This window comes from Macrobrachium nipponense, chromosome 36 (genome assembly GCF_015104395.2).
Source record: "Macrobrachium nipponense isolate FS-2020 chromosome 36, ASM1510439v2, whole genome shotgun sequence".
In the NCBI taxonomy this organism is placed as follows: Eukaryota; Metazoa; Arthropoda; class Malacostraca; order Decapoda; family Palaemonidae; genus Macrobrachium; species Macrobrachium nipponense.
Window position 1 is genome coordinate 33274396 of NC_087220.1, and position 15374 is coordinate 33289769.

General features: G+C 35.7%; 1 protein-coding gene across 3 annotated transcripts in view; it reads left to right on the plus strand.

Annotated features, from left to right (window-relative positions):
* The window catches only part of LOC135203307 (carboxypeptidase B-like), a 70544-nt gene that overhangs the window by 41123 nt on the left and 14047 nt on the right, over window positions 1–15374 (plus strand). For all 3 annotated transcript variants that reach the window (XM_064233056.1, XM_064233057.1, XM_064233058.1), the window contains exons 3-8: window positions 44–168; window positions 7409–7511; window positions 9929–10013; window positions 10399–10555; window positions 14334–14479; window positions 14629–14719. In XM_064233056.1, coding sequence (XP_064089126.1) covers window positions 44–168; window positions 7409–7511; window positions 9929–10013; window positions 10399–10555; window positions 14334–14479; window positions 14629–14719 — 707 coding nt within the window. The remainder of the gene's footprint in view (window positions 1–43; window positions 169–7408; window positions 7512–9928; window positions 10014–10398; window positions 10556–14333; window positions 14480–14628; window positions 14720–15374) is intronic.

Below are 15374 nucleotides of genomic sequence, written 5' to 3' on the forward strand. Positions count from 1 at the left end.
CTGGTTTTACTGTTTAGTGAAGAAAATAACATTTTATTTGAAGGTGGAAAGTCTTAGCTGTTAATCTCGAGAAAGTGAGTGGGGACTCTTATCCTCCCACCCTGAGCAAACTTCAAGATATGGAAGCGGAGGGATATTTGGTGGTCCTGTCTGCGTCGAAGACCAAAGGTGAGGAAACTTTCATAAGTGACAGACGAACTTTTGTCTTGGTGTCACTGAAAACCCTTTATTTTTATCTCTCTTTTCGTTTAAGAAATAAAATCCCTACTTCTTCTATTCAAATTGCTCTATAATTGATCAAATTAGTTTGATACAAATTAATTTAGAACTTCCAACAAAAATAGGGAAATCTTAGTGCAAATAATAAGCTTGTAACATAAACATTTTAACAATTTTTTTAAACATCTCAAAACTTAGCATTTTTAAGGTGAAAACCTCCATTTCATGAATTAGGGAAGATTTCGTCTATTGTGTGCGAAATTTTTGTGTTGGAAAAATAATAGAAAAAAAAACAGTGTAAAGGGCTTTACTTGTTTTGGAATGAAGACTTAAAGAAGTGGCAGTCCAATCACAGGGCAATAATTCTCAATGTCCTTGACCAAGGTCTAACTAAACTGCTACTTTGTTGTTGCTTAGTATCTTTGGAGAAATGTATCATCAGTCAAAAGTTGATAGTACTTTAGCAACGAATCCTTTTCTTTTTATTTTTTATTTTTTTTTTTACTTTATTGTAGGAAACAATATAGCATACTGGACCAATAAACATCATACATCTCCCTTGCTTGCAAATCTGGTAATTTGAAGAAGTACTTCATACTCATGTTTTCAACGAGCGAATATTCCCATCTCTGAAAAGTAATTTGATCATTTTTGATTTTGCTTACTTTCATTATTCGTTTAAGTGGGTGCTGCCTTTAGAAACAAGATTGGAAGGAGCATATTGTATGTATAACTCAAGGATGCAGCCATAAAGGATACAAAGACTCTTTGTGGGTATGGGAGGTTAGAGAGACAGAATAAGATCTGTAATTCATGAGAGGATGAAATAAGCTGACTAGCGAAGGAACAAAAAGATTGATGTGATACTCCATGACAGAAAAGATCATGGACAGATATGCAGGAAGTGAGGTAGGGTAATACAAAAGGAAATGAGATGAAATAAAAGAAATCAAGGAATAAAAAAAAGTGATTATGGGAAAGTACTCTTGGGAGAAAAATAAGTTGCTCTGTAGGGAAGTCAGTACTTAGAGAGAAGTTATTAAGCAAATGGATCTTAGAATAAAACTGAAAAGGCGATAAGCTGTTTGGAGGAAATAAAGTTGTAGTTCAGTTATGTGAATAAATATGAAAAATAGTTGAATGTGGAGAGGAGTATATAATTGGAAATGGAAATTAATGTATATATGTAAAGAAGGTAGTTAAGAGATCGAAGAATGGAAAAATACCAGAGGATGGGATTACAAAAGAAATGACGTGATGCAGTGATAAAAATGTAAGAAAGTGGCTGACAATAATGTGTATGCTATATCTGAATAAGGGGAAAGTGGATAAGGACTGGATCAGATGAATAATTGTTCTTTGGTGCAAGGTTATGTTCAAAGAGAATGCTTTTGGAATGATTTTGATGAATAAAATGAGACGAGTGGTGAAAAGTTTAATGGGGGAAAAGCAACATGCATGTAGAGAGTGGATATGGTAAGCAAATGAAGTGTTTGGTATGAAATAGTTATATTGGAATTTTGAAAGTCAAGAGAAAAGTTGTTCATGATATAAACGGAATTTATAAAAGTTTACGATACAAGAGGCAGATAAACAACCTAATAGATGATATGGAAGTATGTCAGAGAACATATTTTGTGAGACAGCTACTTATTTTTTGTTTGTTTGTTTGTTTGTTTGTTTTTAATAATAACAGTTTGTAGAATATGTAGATCGGAAAGTTACTGGTTTAGTTTGAAAGTAAGTTTGAGGTGAAGGTGCATCGTGTCGTCATAAATGTTGAATATCTTTATGGATGAAAGGATGTGAGAAATCAGTCAGAAAATACGGGAGATATTTTAAGTGTGAATTTGCAAGGGAAAAAAAGCCAGTGAATGTAGGAATGAATGGAGAATGAATGCAAATGATACACTTCTGATTAGGTTTGATAAAAAGAGACGCGGAATTTAGTGAATGAGTTTCGAAGTACATCCCAGAAGAGAAGTTGAAAGTAAATATCATTCATTATTTTTTATTCAGAAGATAATCCTTATTCATATGGAACAAGCCTGCAGGTGTCATTGACTAGAAATTCAAATTCTCAAAATGAACGGTACCAATTTTAAAGAAATTACAGAAGATAAAAGGAAATACAGAAAGAACAGATATACAGAAACACAATGTGAATTGTTTTAGGGTGGAGATGCATTGCATCTTTGAATGAACATTTGAGGCTCTAACTGCGCAACATTCTTAAGGAGACATTTCCACATTCAAATGGTATGTGGACTGAAATACTCTGGAAATGAGAAATCCAACAGTGTGGCACATGTACTGAATACTGGTGCAGCTGTACAGCAAATCTAGCTGCTCTCGGCAGGATCAGGGATCATTTGTGATAACTAAAGTTCTCTGTTAAGTTGCAACTTCTGAAAAATTAACTAAAATGAGACAACTGATTCAGGATCCAAGTCATAACAACTAATATTAAGCTATAGAAACCTGCAACCATTAACCACTTTATCTAAAATAGATAAATCTCGAGCAGATTTCCACACTGGAGAACAGTATTCTTGTAAAGGAAGAACAAATGGTCTAGAGCAGATTGCGTTGAATAATAAATAATAATAAATTCTATTTCAGCTCAAGGCCATAGACGTAGAATCTACAATGTATAGACAATTACATATACGATCTAGATTCATGAGATAACATGATAAAAAAATCGTCAATATCCACACAGTTGCTGAAGAAGTATAAAAGATAGTATTCATAATAAAGGTAATGACGCTAATAATATTGAGAAGTAAGAAAAATAAAATAAAAACATAAAAAATTATAACAATTAGTGAACAGATTGCATATAACTAAACTCCAGCTGAGGACATTAGGCTGTTCCAGTAGTCAGGTCCAGACGGGTAAATACGAAAATTCACAGCAATAACTAAAAAAAATACCACTAATAAAAAAAATAATCGTAGAAATATAATAATAATGACAAGTTCTGCAGATGACACTTTGCAAAAATAAAGATTAAGTCATTTAGGGAACAAACGGCTAATTTTCCCATCTTTTCCACAATTGTACCTTCTTGCCTGACTGGTTAGAATGCTTTGTGTGAGCGAATTGCTGCTGTTTCTCAGGCGGGTGATCGGAATGGACATTGTTCGTCTTACAATGATTTTTAAGTTATCAAAGCGATTTTCTATAAACATCTGTGTGGCGGAGTGGTAGCGAGGAGTGTTTGTGAGGCGTCTCAGAATGTCATTGTAAACAACAATGATATGTCTCAAGGTCTCTCGGGTCTAGTTCGTCCTAAGGGAGCACCCATATATACTGTATCGGTATGAGCGGAAGAGCAGCAGATTCGTGTCTTGTTGACAGAGGACAAACCTCCTTCCAATCATGTTACCAGTTGCACATAGTTTACGACGCTTCTGTTCTATGTCTGCCGTATCTAAATTCATGCACAAATTCCAGCCGATGATTTCCGAGGAAAGTTTGGGGTCTTGCAATATCCTTAAGGGATCTCGGGAGCAGCGACATTCACTGGGTCTTGGTTTCATTGTATAGGATGTCAAATTCTTCCGCCTATTGGTGGGAAGTGTCGCTGAGTCAGTGGAGACTTTGCACTGATGTGGAAATCAGTGCCATATCATCGGCGAAACAGAGGTCGCTTAATGTTGTTTCGTTGACGGTGCATCGCATTTGGAGTGAGTTCATTTTGACATTCAGGGTATCTGTGTACGAATTAAAAAGGTATGGAGAGAGAATGCTGGAGAGAAAATGCCCCTTTGCCGAAGCCTGTTTAGGAAGCTGAAGGTGTATGACAATATGTTACCCTATTTGGCACAGATTTAGTTGCTGTGTGAAGAACCAGCAATATAAAATGCCTTCTAAATATAGAGCAGTGCCTCTTTTTTGCAGCTTCAGGTATTTAACTCTGTCAAATGCTTTTCGCACATCTACAAAACAAAGGAAAACAGGAGAGGCTAATGATAGTTCAGCAGTTCTTCCAGGATGTAGATGCAGGTGTCGATTGAGTGGTTTGTTTGTAATCTTAACTGGCTGTGTGTGTTGTGTAGAAAAGGGGAAGTCTCACTAGAAGAACCGACTCAAGTATCTTCTTCAAAGCAATCATGGAAATTCCAGTCAGGCGATAATTGCCAGGGTCAGTTGCATCCTCTCTATCAAGTGGTGAAGTAGTCTCTTGAACGTCAGTGTTTGGCTTAAGCAACTCCTTTTCCAATTTCTGAGGCAAATGGTTGAATTGAGCTTGTGACATTCTGAAGTACTGATAAAACTTCATTTCTTATAGCAACTCTTTAGAGTCCAAAATTCATCCGCACCCAAATACTTTTGTTCTTTTTATCATCATCTAAAAGCAATGCTATTTCAGCGAGCCACTACAAACCAAATCTATACTGACTCAAGGGGAATGCCGCAATGAAGCGAAATAGTAAGAACCTTTATAGAAAACCACTAGAATTACACATACAGATATAATTTCTATAAGGTTATCAGAAGATGAAAGTTTACATTTGACCATTCATTTTTTGGGAAGGATGCTGAATCAGCATTGGCTCTTCAAAATTGGTTTCTGTGTGACCGGAAGTAGCAGGTCATGTAACCAACCCGTGAATGTGTCGTGAAATTACATGACGCTGCTCAAAGGGCAGATGATGAGTGACATCATGGAATCTTCATGTTTAAAGATTCGTTACGTAACAGTTACGTCATACGAAAGGGTGTGTCTTACGAAGAGAGTTTGTACTAATGATATATCCTTCTTGAGAGCTTTCATTAGAATTTTTGTCCAATGAATTGTCAGTTTTCGTGGGCCCTTGATTGGGTATAACGGAGTTAAGAGACTATTCATAAATATGATATATATATATATATATATATAAAATATATATATATATATATATATATATATATATATATTTAATATATATTTATATATATCATATATATATATATATATATATATATATATATATATTATATGCCATAATACATACATACATATATATATATATATATATATATATATATATATATATATATGCATACATACATACAAATATATATATATATATATATATATATATATATATATATATATACATACCAATAATATATATGATGTGATAACATCGGCAAATTCCACCTTATAAATTAAAAATGGTAACGTTGGCTGACTGAATAAACTAATCATCATACAAGATGACTTCAAAGATAAGCTTGGGCGCTGAAATAAACTTCGAAGCACTAAAATAGACTTTATTGCTGGATATGAGCAACATTCCATCTATCAGGGAGAACTAGATTAAATTAATTAAATGAAACCAATATTACCCAGATGAACCTGTCACATAGATACCGGATTGTTTGAAGCGACACCCGGCTAATTGAAATAGATACACGAATGAAACTAAAAATTGAGACATCCTTCTTCGAACACAGATACGTTCTTTTAACAAATTAAAAAAGTCGCGAGGTATGAAATAGTCTCTCAACTCCGTTATACCCAATCAAGAGCCCACGAAAACTGACAATTAATTGGCCTGCAGAGACTGACAGAGGTCCTGTTAAAAGTAAATGTGGCTCTCATTAAAATATATTATAAATTAAATATATATAAAAAAAACTTTCACTACATCGGCTCATCTCATAGAGAAGGTCAAAGGGATTCGGCTATTGGAAAAAACAGGAGTTAAAATAAAGTCACTTACTTCTCTATGGCCATTTTCACAGTCACTCTCGCGGTCTCCCTCACCACACTACCCGTCCTCTGCGAGGATAATGAGCAGAATGGACTTACAGTTTTATTTTTTTGTTTCATGTAATTTTACGTTTTTTTTTTTTTTTTTTTTTTTTTTTTTTTTATCTTACGGAGATTTTGTACATAATCTTGGATTTAAGTGTATACTGTGTTTTCCCGTTATAAGATGTTCATAAAATATTTTTACATTCTCTACATGCTGATATGCATTGGATTTTATTAAATATTGCGCAATATTTATGAATATATATATATATATATATATATATATATATATATATATATATATATATATATAATCACGGGAACCATGGGTAGAGTATCGTACTTAACTACATTTATTTTGCCAATAATAAAGACGCAAACGCGAACATTAAAACCATGCACTGCATAATTCATGAATATTACGCAATATTTAATAAAATCCAATGCATATCAGCATGTAGAGAATGTAAAAATAAATTATGAACATCTTAAAACGGGAAAACACAGTATACACTTAAATCCAAGATTATGTACAAAATTTCCGTAAGATTAAAAAAAACACTAAAATTACATGAAACAAAAAAATAAAACTGTAAGGCCATTCTGCACCTTATCCTGGCAAAGGACGTTCTGTGACTGAAAAAAAAAAAATCGTAAAAACAAAACGCACCTTAGGCGACAACTAAACTAAACAGAGGAGGATTGTGTATTCAAAGATCGTTTTCAGTATGTACTTAGACTATAATTGTAAAGTTCTTATCATCAATATACTTGTATAGACAAGTGGAAGGAGTGAAAACTATGTTTAATTGTTTATCCCTAAAGGTGCGTTGTTTGTTTTTATGAATTTTTTGCATTCACTGCCGTCCTTTTTATGTAATTTTACTGTTTTTTTTTTATCTTAAAGAAATCTTTTCCGTAAATTTAGATTTTAGGGTTTAGTATGTTTACTAATTTTAAGGTGTTCATAATTTTTTTAAAAATTTAAAATTCTCACAACACAGTTAAATTGTTTCGACAACGCAAAAAAATTTCCTTCACACACCAGTAGATCTTGTTATTCTAGTTGCCATTTTATATTCTCGAGAGGGAAACATATAAATCTCTTAGGAAACACCAGTGATTTTTTTAGCTTTACATTTTGTTCTGCATTTTTCCGTGTTTAAAGGACACTCAAAACCAATGTTTTTCCTGTAATAGGCGTTGCTGGCAAACCTATTTCTATGAAACATTTTTTCTCAACAACAGCTTTTAATGATGTAACCATATCTTTTATTTCTACCTATCTCAATAACAGGGATTGCTGATATAGATTTATCTTTTAAAACTAAAGCTTTTTCAGTAACATGTTTCTCAGGTATCTGTACCTGGTACATTTTTAAGCCACGCATTACTAGGTAAGTGTATCTTCTAAAACTATTTTCCTTCCAACCACAGGTATTGCTGAGGTAGCTGTATCATCTAAAGCTTTAGAGGATCTTACAAAAATGCAGGATGATGGATTATTGACCTTTGATTTACTACTTAATTCTCTTGGCAAGTAAGTCATTTCGTTGAGCGCTTTTTCTCTGTTTATAAAGTTATAACTTTAAAATGATAGTTTATATCCTTATATTTTATAAAACCTTCTAAACTCCTTTTTAGAAGGTAATATTATTGTCTGGCATGTTAATGTTTAATTAATATCGTCAGTACTTTGTTAAGAAATATAAATGTTTGTGGTGTTATTTTGAAACACTAGCTGTTGGTATTATGTCATTCACTCGTTTCATTTTATAATTTCCTGACTTAAAAACATACTGGCTTTTACTTTAAATACAAGAAGTTACCTTTCTGTAAATATCTAAATGTACTGCCTCAACTTTTCCTATTACCATTTTTTGTGTGATTTTGATAAGCAATAATCATTAGCTATTCATACTTTCAACTTATCAGACCTGTTTCCTATCAGCTATACTATGTTATTATTATCGTCCCATAGGGTTTCTCCCATTAAGGGCTTAATATTAACCAACTAATTTCAAGAATTCTCACATAGCGGGTCCAGGCTGGAAAAGAGGCATTGAAAGTAGGAAGTTCACGAATAACCCTTCCCGCAGATGTGGCAAAATTGACATGGCAGACTGTCCTCACCATTATTCCTAGGACTGTGAACATCACTTTTTTTCTGCTCTGAGTGTATGAGTATGTTTTTTTTTCAGTGCTTTATTACTGAAAAGTTGCTGCTATTTACAAAAGAAGTTAGTCACATGGTATGTTAAATTTCCTAAAAATATTTGCATATTTCAGGATAAAATACCAATTTTGTTTTGAACCTAGAGCGGCCCCCAGAAAGCTCTCATTCTTCTCGATTCTCTTTCTAATTTTCAGTCTATACAAAGAGATCTTATGGGAATTTTAATATGATGGCGACTCTCGTTATTCTTAATATTGGGGTTTGGTGTGAGATTCGTCTTTCTCTGAAGGCAAAATTTGTAATTCTTTTAAAAACTTCCTAGGGCAAACCTGCCTCTTTTACTGCTTACCGACCAAACCAACAGAATAATCTGGAGGTAACCACACGATTATATAGGCAAGACTCCCGTTGATACATTGGCCTCCTTAATACCACAACCAACCCGCTCTAAAATCTTATAGTAGACAGCAATGGCTTAAACCATATGAACTCCACCCCCCAAAAAAAAGAAAGGAAAAAAATAGGGACATATACAAAATTACTTTACCTAATAATTATCCACTATTATAATCAACACATTACCAACCGGGCTCCCAAGCAATCTAACAACCAAGGTAAGTAATTTTATAAATAAAGTTAATCAAAATATGTTAAAAGATGGAAAAGCAAAGCCAGGACAGAAGAGAGTCACCAGCAACAACGCCTAAACTCATCCCCAACATAGGCCAAGTTACTGAAGCATCTGAATCCCCCGTGGATAAAATCAAACTTGAGTTATAATCACACCTCAATCAATAATACACTAAACATATATATATATATATATATATATATATATATATATATATATGTGTGTGTGTGTGTGTGTGTGTGTGTTTTTATTTCACTTCATTACAGGGCTGCTATTGAGCAGGACCTACAGTCAACTGCCTAGCAGACTTTGCCAGTGGGGATGGCACCTATCATCTGCCCCCCCCAAAAATGACTGGTTTCTTAGACATGTGTTAGGTGTGCAATATGCACCTGGCAGCCAACCCAAATGGGGATAGGGGATACTTTATATGAACCCTTTGCATTTATGAGTTCCTTTTTTGACCCAAGCATGTTTCTCACTAATGCAAATTTGTCAATAAGAATGATCCCCCAGTATAAATTCTTGGATGGAGATGGAGAGTCATTCATTGAGATAAATGCCCTGAATGATCAGCAATGTCCACTGTCAATTTCTTGTTTATACTCTATTGTAGATGAGCATTGGCTACACTATAGAAAAACAATCATTGATATAGAAAACCCTTTTTGTTAATTGTAGGTGCTGTGGTTCCTAAAACACATCCACTTCACCTGACAAAAAGCCGTAGGAATCTTTGGTGGTGTCATCTTTTACAGACCAGCATGCTCCATTGTTACCACATCTCCAGAAGCAAGGGAATTATGATCATATTGGTAGCCATTACAAGGCAGGATAAAAGAGCCATCGTGTCTTGAATACATTTATATTCCTCCGCTTTATCTAAAAATGCACCATTCTTGCCAATATCAACTATGAGAGACATCTTGATGATAATTGGTTTGTCTAATGAGGGTCAGTGAGAAAACAAAAGACAGGTTTTTCATACATCAAACGTTTACCTTTATTGCTTTCTCCATGGTTGTCTGCAAAATTATTTTTATTCAGTATTTTATTTGCATGACTTATTGAAAATTAAAACTATTGAAGTATCTTAGGCAATAGAATAATTAAACATTTGCTTGATGTAATGTTTTTTTTTTCATCAAAGGATATTAGATTCGGAGGAACGTGATGCAGGGGAAAACCTTCCTCGAGTTTTAGCTACATTCACATCTTACATGACGTTTAACCATGTGAGTACTTCATAATAACTACTGCTTCCTGTTTTGAAGTCAAACTAAAGTTTGTTAAGTTCTTCCTCATGTAGCTGTTGCTATATTTTTTTCCAAATTAATTTACAGAATTTGTAGATATTGTCATAGGTAAATAACCATTCTTGAAGCATTTATAAAATATGTAGGTAATGAACAATACTGTAACCTTTAGGATACTGAAATGTGAAATTGTAATGACATGTCAGACTCAGAACAAATATTTAATGATATGTATAATAACGTACCGATTTAGTTAAAATAAATAATCAACTCCTCCCTTGGGTATGTACTAAAACATTATCATATGTAATTTATGATGTTTAATAATCAGTCCTAAGCTGTTTTCAAACCTTGGTTATTACAGATGTCCTTTTACTTGGAGTGTTTGCAAGCCCAATACCCCCAAAGAATCCGAGTGGATAGACCTGGAAGGAGTTTTGAAAACCGCACAATTTACCGTGTTCGGATGACTAACAATATCACAAATACCGTACAGAAGAAAGTTGTCTTTGTTGATGGAGGTCAGTGCCTAATATCTAATCCTTAGCAGAACGGGTTTTCTTTTTTTACCTTTTACATATCTTTTTAAGTTAAGAATACTGATTATATTATTTAGCACTGTCTATCAGTTCTCATTGTAAGCACAGTAACCTAGCCTAACACCTATATGCTCAAAACTATCGATGCTAGACCACCAACCACACTTACTGCAGATCAGATGTACTTTGTAGTAATTGTCTGAGAGGTGACTATGGTAAAGATTTATGGGCCGCCCCCACTATCCCCCCAAACATGAGGCAATCTTAATGTTGGTTCTTCTTCAAGAACGGTAAGCTACTAGGAAAAATGGAATACAGCACATATTTGGTATTTATGATAAGATTGGACCATCACTTGTAGGTGTACATGTGGGAAAAGTGTTAATCTAGTTCTCTTTGTGTCATCATGTCAGTCACACATAGCTTGTTAATGTGTCTCCGAAAGCCTTTTATTAGTGTACTAATAGAAGGATGTCGGTCAACTTTAGTACAAAGATAGAGAAAAGCATAGATGTGAATGAAAGACCATTATTTACTTGTCTGTTCATTTACTTGTCTGTTCTTGTCAGTGTGTCACTTGTCTTCTCATTGCAACTTCTTATGAATGGTTATAATGCTTTCAGTCATACTTTATATAAAAGTAGATCATCTTTCATAAACGAGAGAGTATGTCTCATATGTCAATGTTTCTATCATACTTACCTGGTTTGGTAAAAATTTGTTAAAAAGGTAAATTATAGCTCTAGATCCTTTATGTTTTGTATATCGCTTAAATTTTAACCATAACTTTTGGATGGGAAGGGACAAGCATGCTTTGCCAATAAAACCTTTTCAGATGTCATCAAGCTCAGTGACTTTATGGCATTTCCCATGACTAAAATTGGAATGCTCCTCAGGCCTGTTGGTAAGTCGTCAGTATGGATGCATAATGCTTTAGCAATACTCTCAGAACGATTGTTATTATTATTCTATTATTATTATTATCATTTTATTTTTGGTCTATCACAGTCCTCCAATTCGACTGGGTGGTATTTATAGTGTGGGGTTCCGGGTTGCATCCTGCCTCCTTAGGAGTCCATCACTTTTCTTACTATGCATGCCGTTTCTAGGATTAAACTCTCCTGCATGAGTCCTGGAGCTACGGCAGCCTCTAGTTTTTCCAGATTTCTTTTCAGGGATCTTGGGATTGTACTCCTATGATTATGGGTACAATTTCCACTGGCATCTCCCATATCCTTCTTATTTCTATTTTCAGGTCTTGATACTTATCCATTTTTCCCTTTCTTTCTCTTCAACTCTGGTGTCCCATGGCATTGCGACATCAATGAGTGATACATTCTTGATTTTGTCAATCAACGTCACGTCTATTCTATTTGCACGTACCACCCTATCTGTTCTGATACCATAGTCCCAGAGGATCTTTGCCTCATCATTTTCTATCACTCCTTCAGGTTGGAGATCGTACCACTTAATACTGCAAGGTAGCTGGTGTTTCTTGCGCAGGCTCCAGTGGAGGGCTTTTGGCACTGAATCATGCCTCCTTTTGTACTGGTTCTGTGCAAGTGCCGGACATTTGCTTGCTATGTGGTTACGGTTTCTTTTTTTGTATTGTGCTTCCTACACATGGGAGAGATGTTATTTCCTTCTATCGTTCTTTGAATATATCTGGTTCTTAGGGCCTGATCTTGTACCGCTGTTATCATTCCTTCAGTTTCCTCTTGAGCTCTCACCTCAGTAGCCATTCCACGTGTCATTGCTGGCTAGTTCTTTAGTCTGTTTCATATATTGTCCGTGCATTCCAGGATTCGTAAACGTCGGGGATCAGTGGTTTGGTCAATTATTTCGATATTAGGGATAATATCGCTCCTTTTTATCCTTATGTTATGGGCAGTCCTGGCGTGATTATAAATGGCTCCTTCTTGGGCGTGGCAGGAGATTCTCTTGGAGAATCGCATGGTGGTCATGCCGATGTATTTGCCGAGGCATCCTCGGACGGGGCACGTGTATCGGTAGACCACGCTCGTCTTCTTCAAGGGATCCTGCAGGGAGGCCGCTGGGTTGTTCCTCATCACCAGGCTGCTTGTCTTCTTCGTTTTATAATATATGATTAAATTAATGGTCTTGTCCTGATTGGTGGGGGTGACGTTTCTCTCTATGATGGTTTTGAGGGCTTGTTCGTCCTCCTTATACCTTCGGAATAAGGACGTCGAGGAAGGGGAGGTGGCGGTCTTGGCAGTGTTTACCATAGAACAGTGCCAAGACCGCCGCCTCCCCTTCCTCGACGTCCTTATACTGAAGGTATAAGAAGGACGAACAAGCCCTCAGGACCATCATAGAGAGAAACGTCACCCCCACCAATCAGGACAAGACCATTAATTTAATCATATATTATAAAACGAAGAAGACAAGCAGCCTGGTGATGAGGAACAACCCAGCGGCCTCCCTGCAGGATCCCTTGAAGAAGACGAGCGTGGTCTACCGATACAAGTGCCCCGTCCGAGGATGCCTCGGCAAATACATCGGCATGACCACCATGCGATTCTCCAAGAGAATCTCCCGCCACGCCCAAGAAGGAGCCATTTATAATCACGCCAGGACTGCCTATAACATAAGGATAAAAAGGAGCGATATTATCCCTAATATCGAAATAATTGACTAAACCACTGATCCCCGACGTTTACGAATCCTGGAAGCCCTCCATATAGGAAAGGAGAAACCTAACTTGAACATTACCCAAGAAACGTTTCTCCTCCCTACCGCCGCCCGAAGACCAGCAGCGAACGAACACCCAAATATCCAGGAGCACCAGCGGGATGATAGGATTCCTGCCGCAGGTAGGACTCCTGACATTCATTCCCCGATGCACTACTCGAGCGCTTGCACGGCTGCATCCTTGCAACCATCGACGAGAGATCCCAGACTTCGCCCCAGACCGGCTCGACCAATGAGAACGCAGCTCTAGTTTTCGAGCCTCTATAAATATCGGCTTGCAGACACCATCTCTTCACTTCTACTGCTAACCAGCCAAGAAGATGACCTACGAGAAGGTTGAAACGTCGCGATAAGCCAGAGCTATACCAGCAGTAATACCAGATGAATACCAGAGACGACCCGGCCTGACACTGACCTCTCTTATGGAATGATACCAACACCGACGACGACCCCTGCTTGATCTGAACCAGAGGAACGCCTTCCCATATACCAGTATTCTGATAACACCAGTATACTGATAATACCAGTATTTGATTAATAAAGCCTGTTCTGAATAAAATACCACTTTCAGCCTTATCCCCAATATGAATATTGGACAATTATTGCGAAGTATCGCTGAGCCAGAAAAGCGAGTAATAAGAAAAATAGAAAAGCTAATATATAAGATTAGTTCGCTGAATTCTGTCATTTTATTCAACAGTATTATTATATTATTATTATTATTATTATTATTATTATTATTATTATTATTATTATTATGTATTATTTTATTATTATTCATTATTCAAATTATTATTATTTAATTCATTATTACACAAAATGAGAAGTTGAAAACTGAATGCTTTTATTGTGGAGGACTATTCCATTTTAACATTAAAGGATGTACTTCATTTGGGGCCTAGTTAAGGCTTTAGCCTAAGTTCTATGTCTAATTATCTATTCTGTATCAAAATGGATAAACAAAAGGGATACAGTGAATACACGTTTCTACAAAGTACCCCTGTAGACAAAGTCATGTTCATTTCGTGATTTGTCGTTTTATTTCTAGGTATACATGCTCGTGAATGGGTTAGCCCAGCTGCTGCCTTTTATGTTATCGAAACACTTATCGCTAATACTGCGCTAACAGAAAATATTGAATGGCAGATTATGCCCATGCTTAATCCCGATGGATATGATTACACTTGGAGCAATGTAAGTTGGTTTGATCATTTATATATTTCAGTTCTGTTTCATTTTATTGCATTTAACAAAAATTGCCTATTAAACAATATCCCATCTTTTCATGTTGTTGTAAGGACTTATTCATAAATGGTAGTTTTGATACTCCTATTCTTTTATAGGATCGTTTGTGGCTCAAGAACAGGTCTAAGTCTCCTTCTTCCACTTGTGTTGGTGTTGACCTTAACAGAAATTTTGGATTTCAATGGGGAGGTAAGTCTCATTCACTGTCGGTGTTAGTGAGATTTTTTTGTTCGTGTATTTGAGATAGTGATGGAACCAAAATGTGGAAAGATAAATAGAGGAGATATTTGGAATAATAAGACTAAGGTTTGTTGAAGAGAATAACATATTCCAGTTGCAAGTCAGTGTATACAAGAGGAGGAATGACACAGTAAAATTAAAAGCGCGATAATTAATGAAAATTTAGTGGCGAAAATGAGCAAGACTCTTCTAAGAAAGGAGTTGCACCAGTGTAGAGTGCTTGCTACGAGAATGAGTTTGGTGGAAGGCTTCATGGAAATTCGAAATTTATTGCAGAGGTAACCACTGATATTATAAGGAGGGCAATCAAAAGAAAGGCCAAGAAGGGACCGAGAGTTATTGGATTACAATTAAAATGCCGAGGTGTGATGATGATCGAGTAATTTGTGACTAAGGAAGGATGTCAAGATGAGTGAAAGATTCCGAGTGAATGGGCGAATGTATAATTTCTTTTAAAGGGAAAGGATGACAAAGATGACTATATGAGTTGATCGAGTTATATTACTAAGTTATACGTGGGAATTTGTATGGTATGTTTTGGATCGAGAAAATAAGACGTAAGAGGAAGATTGGTTAGGGAGGTACAAATAGCTGTTTGAACAAG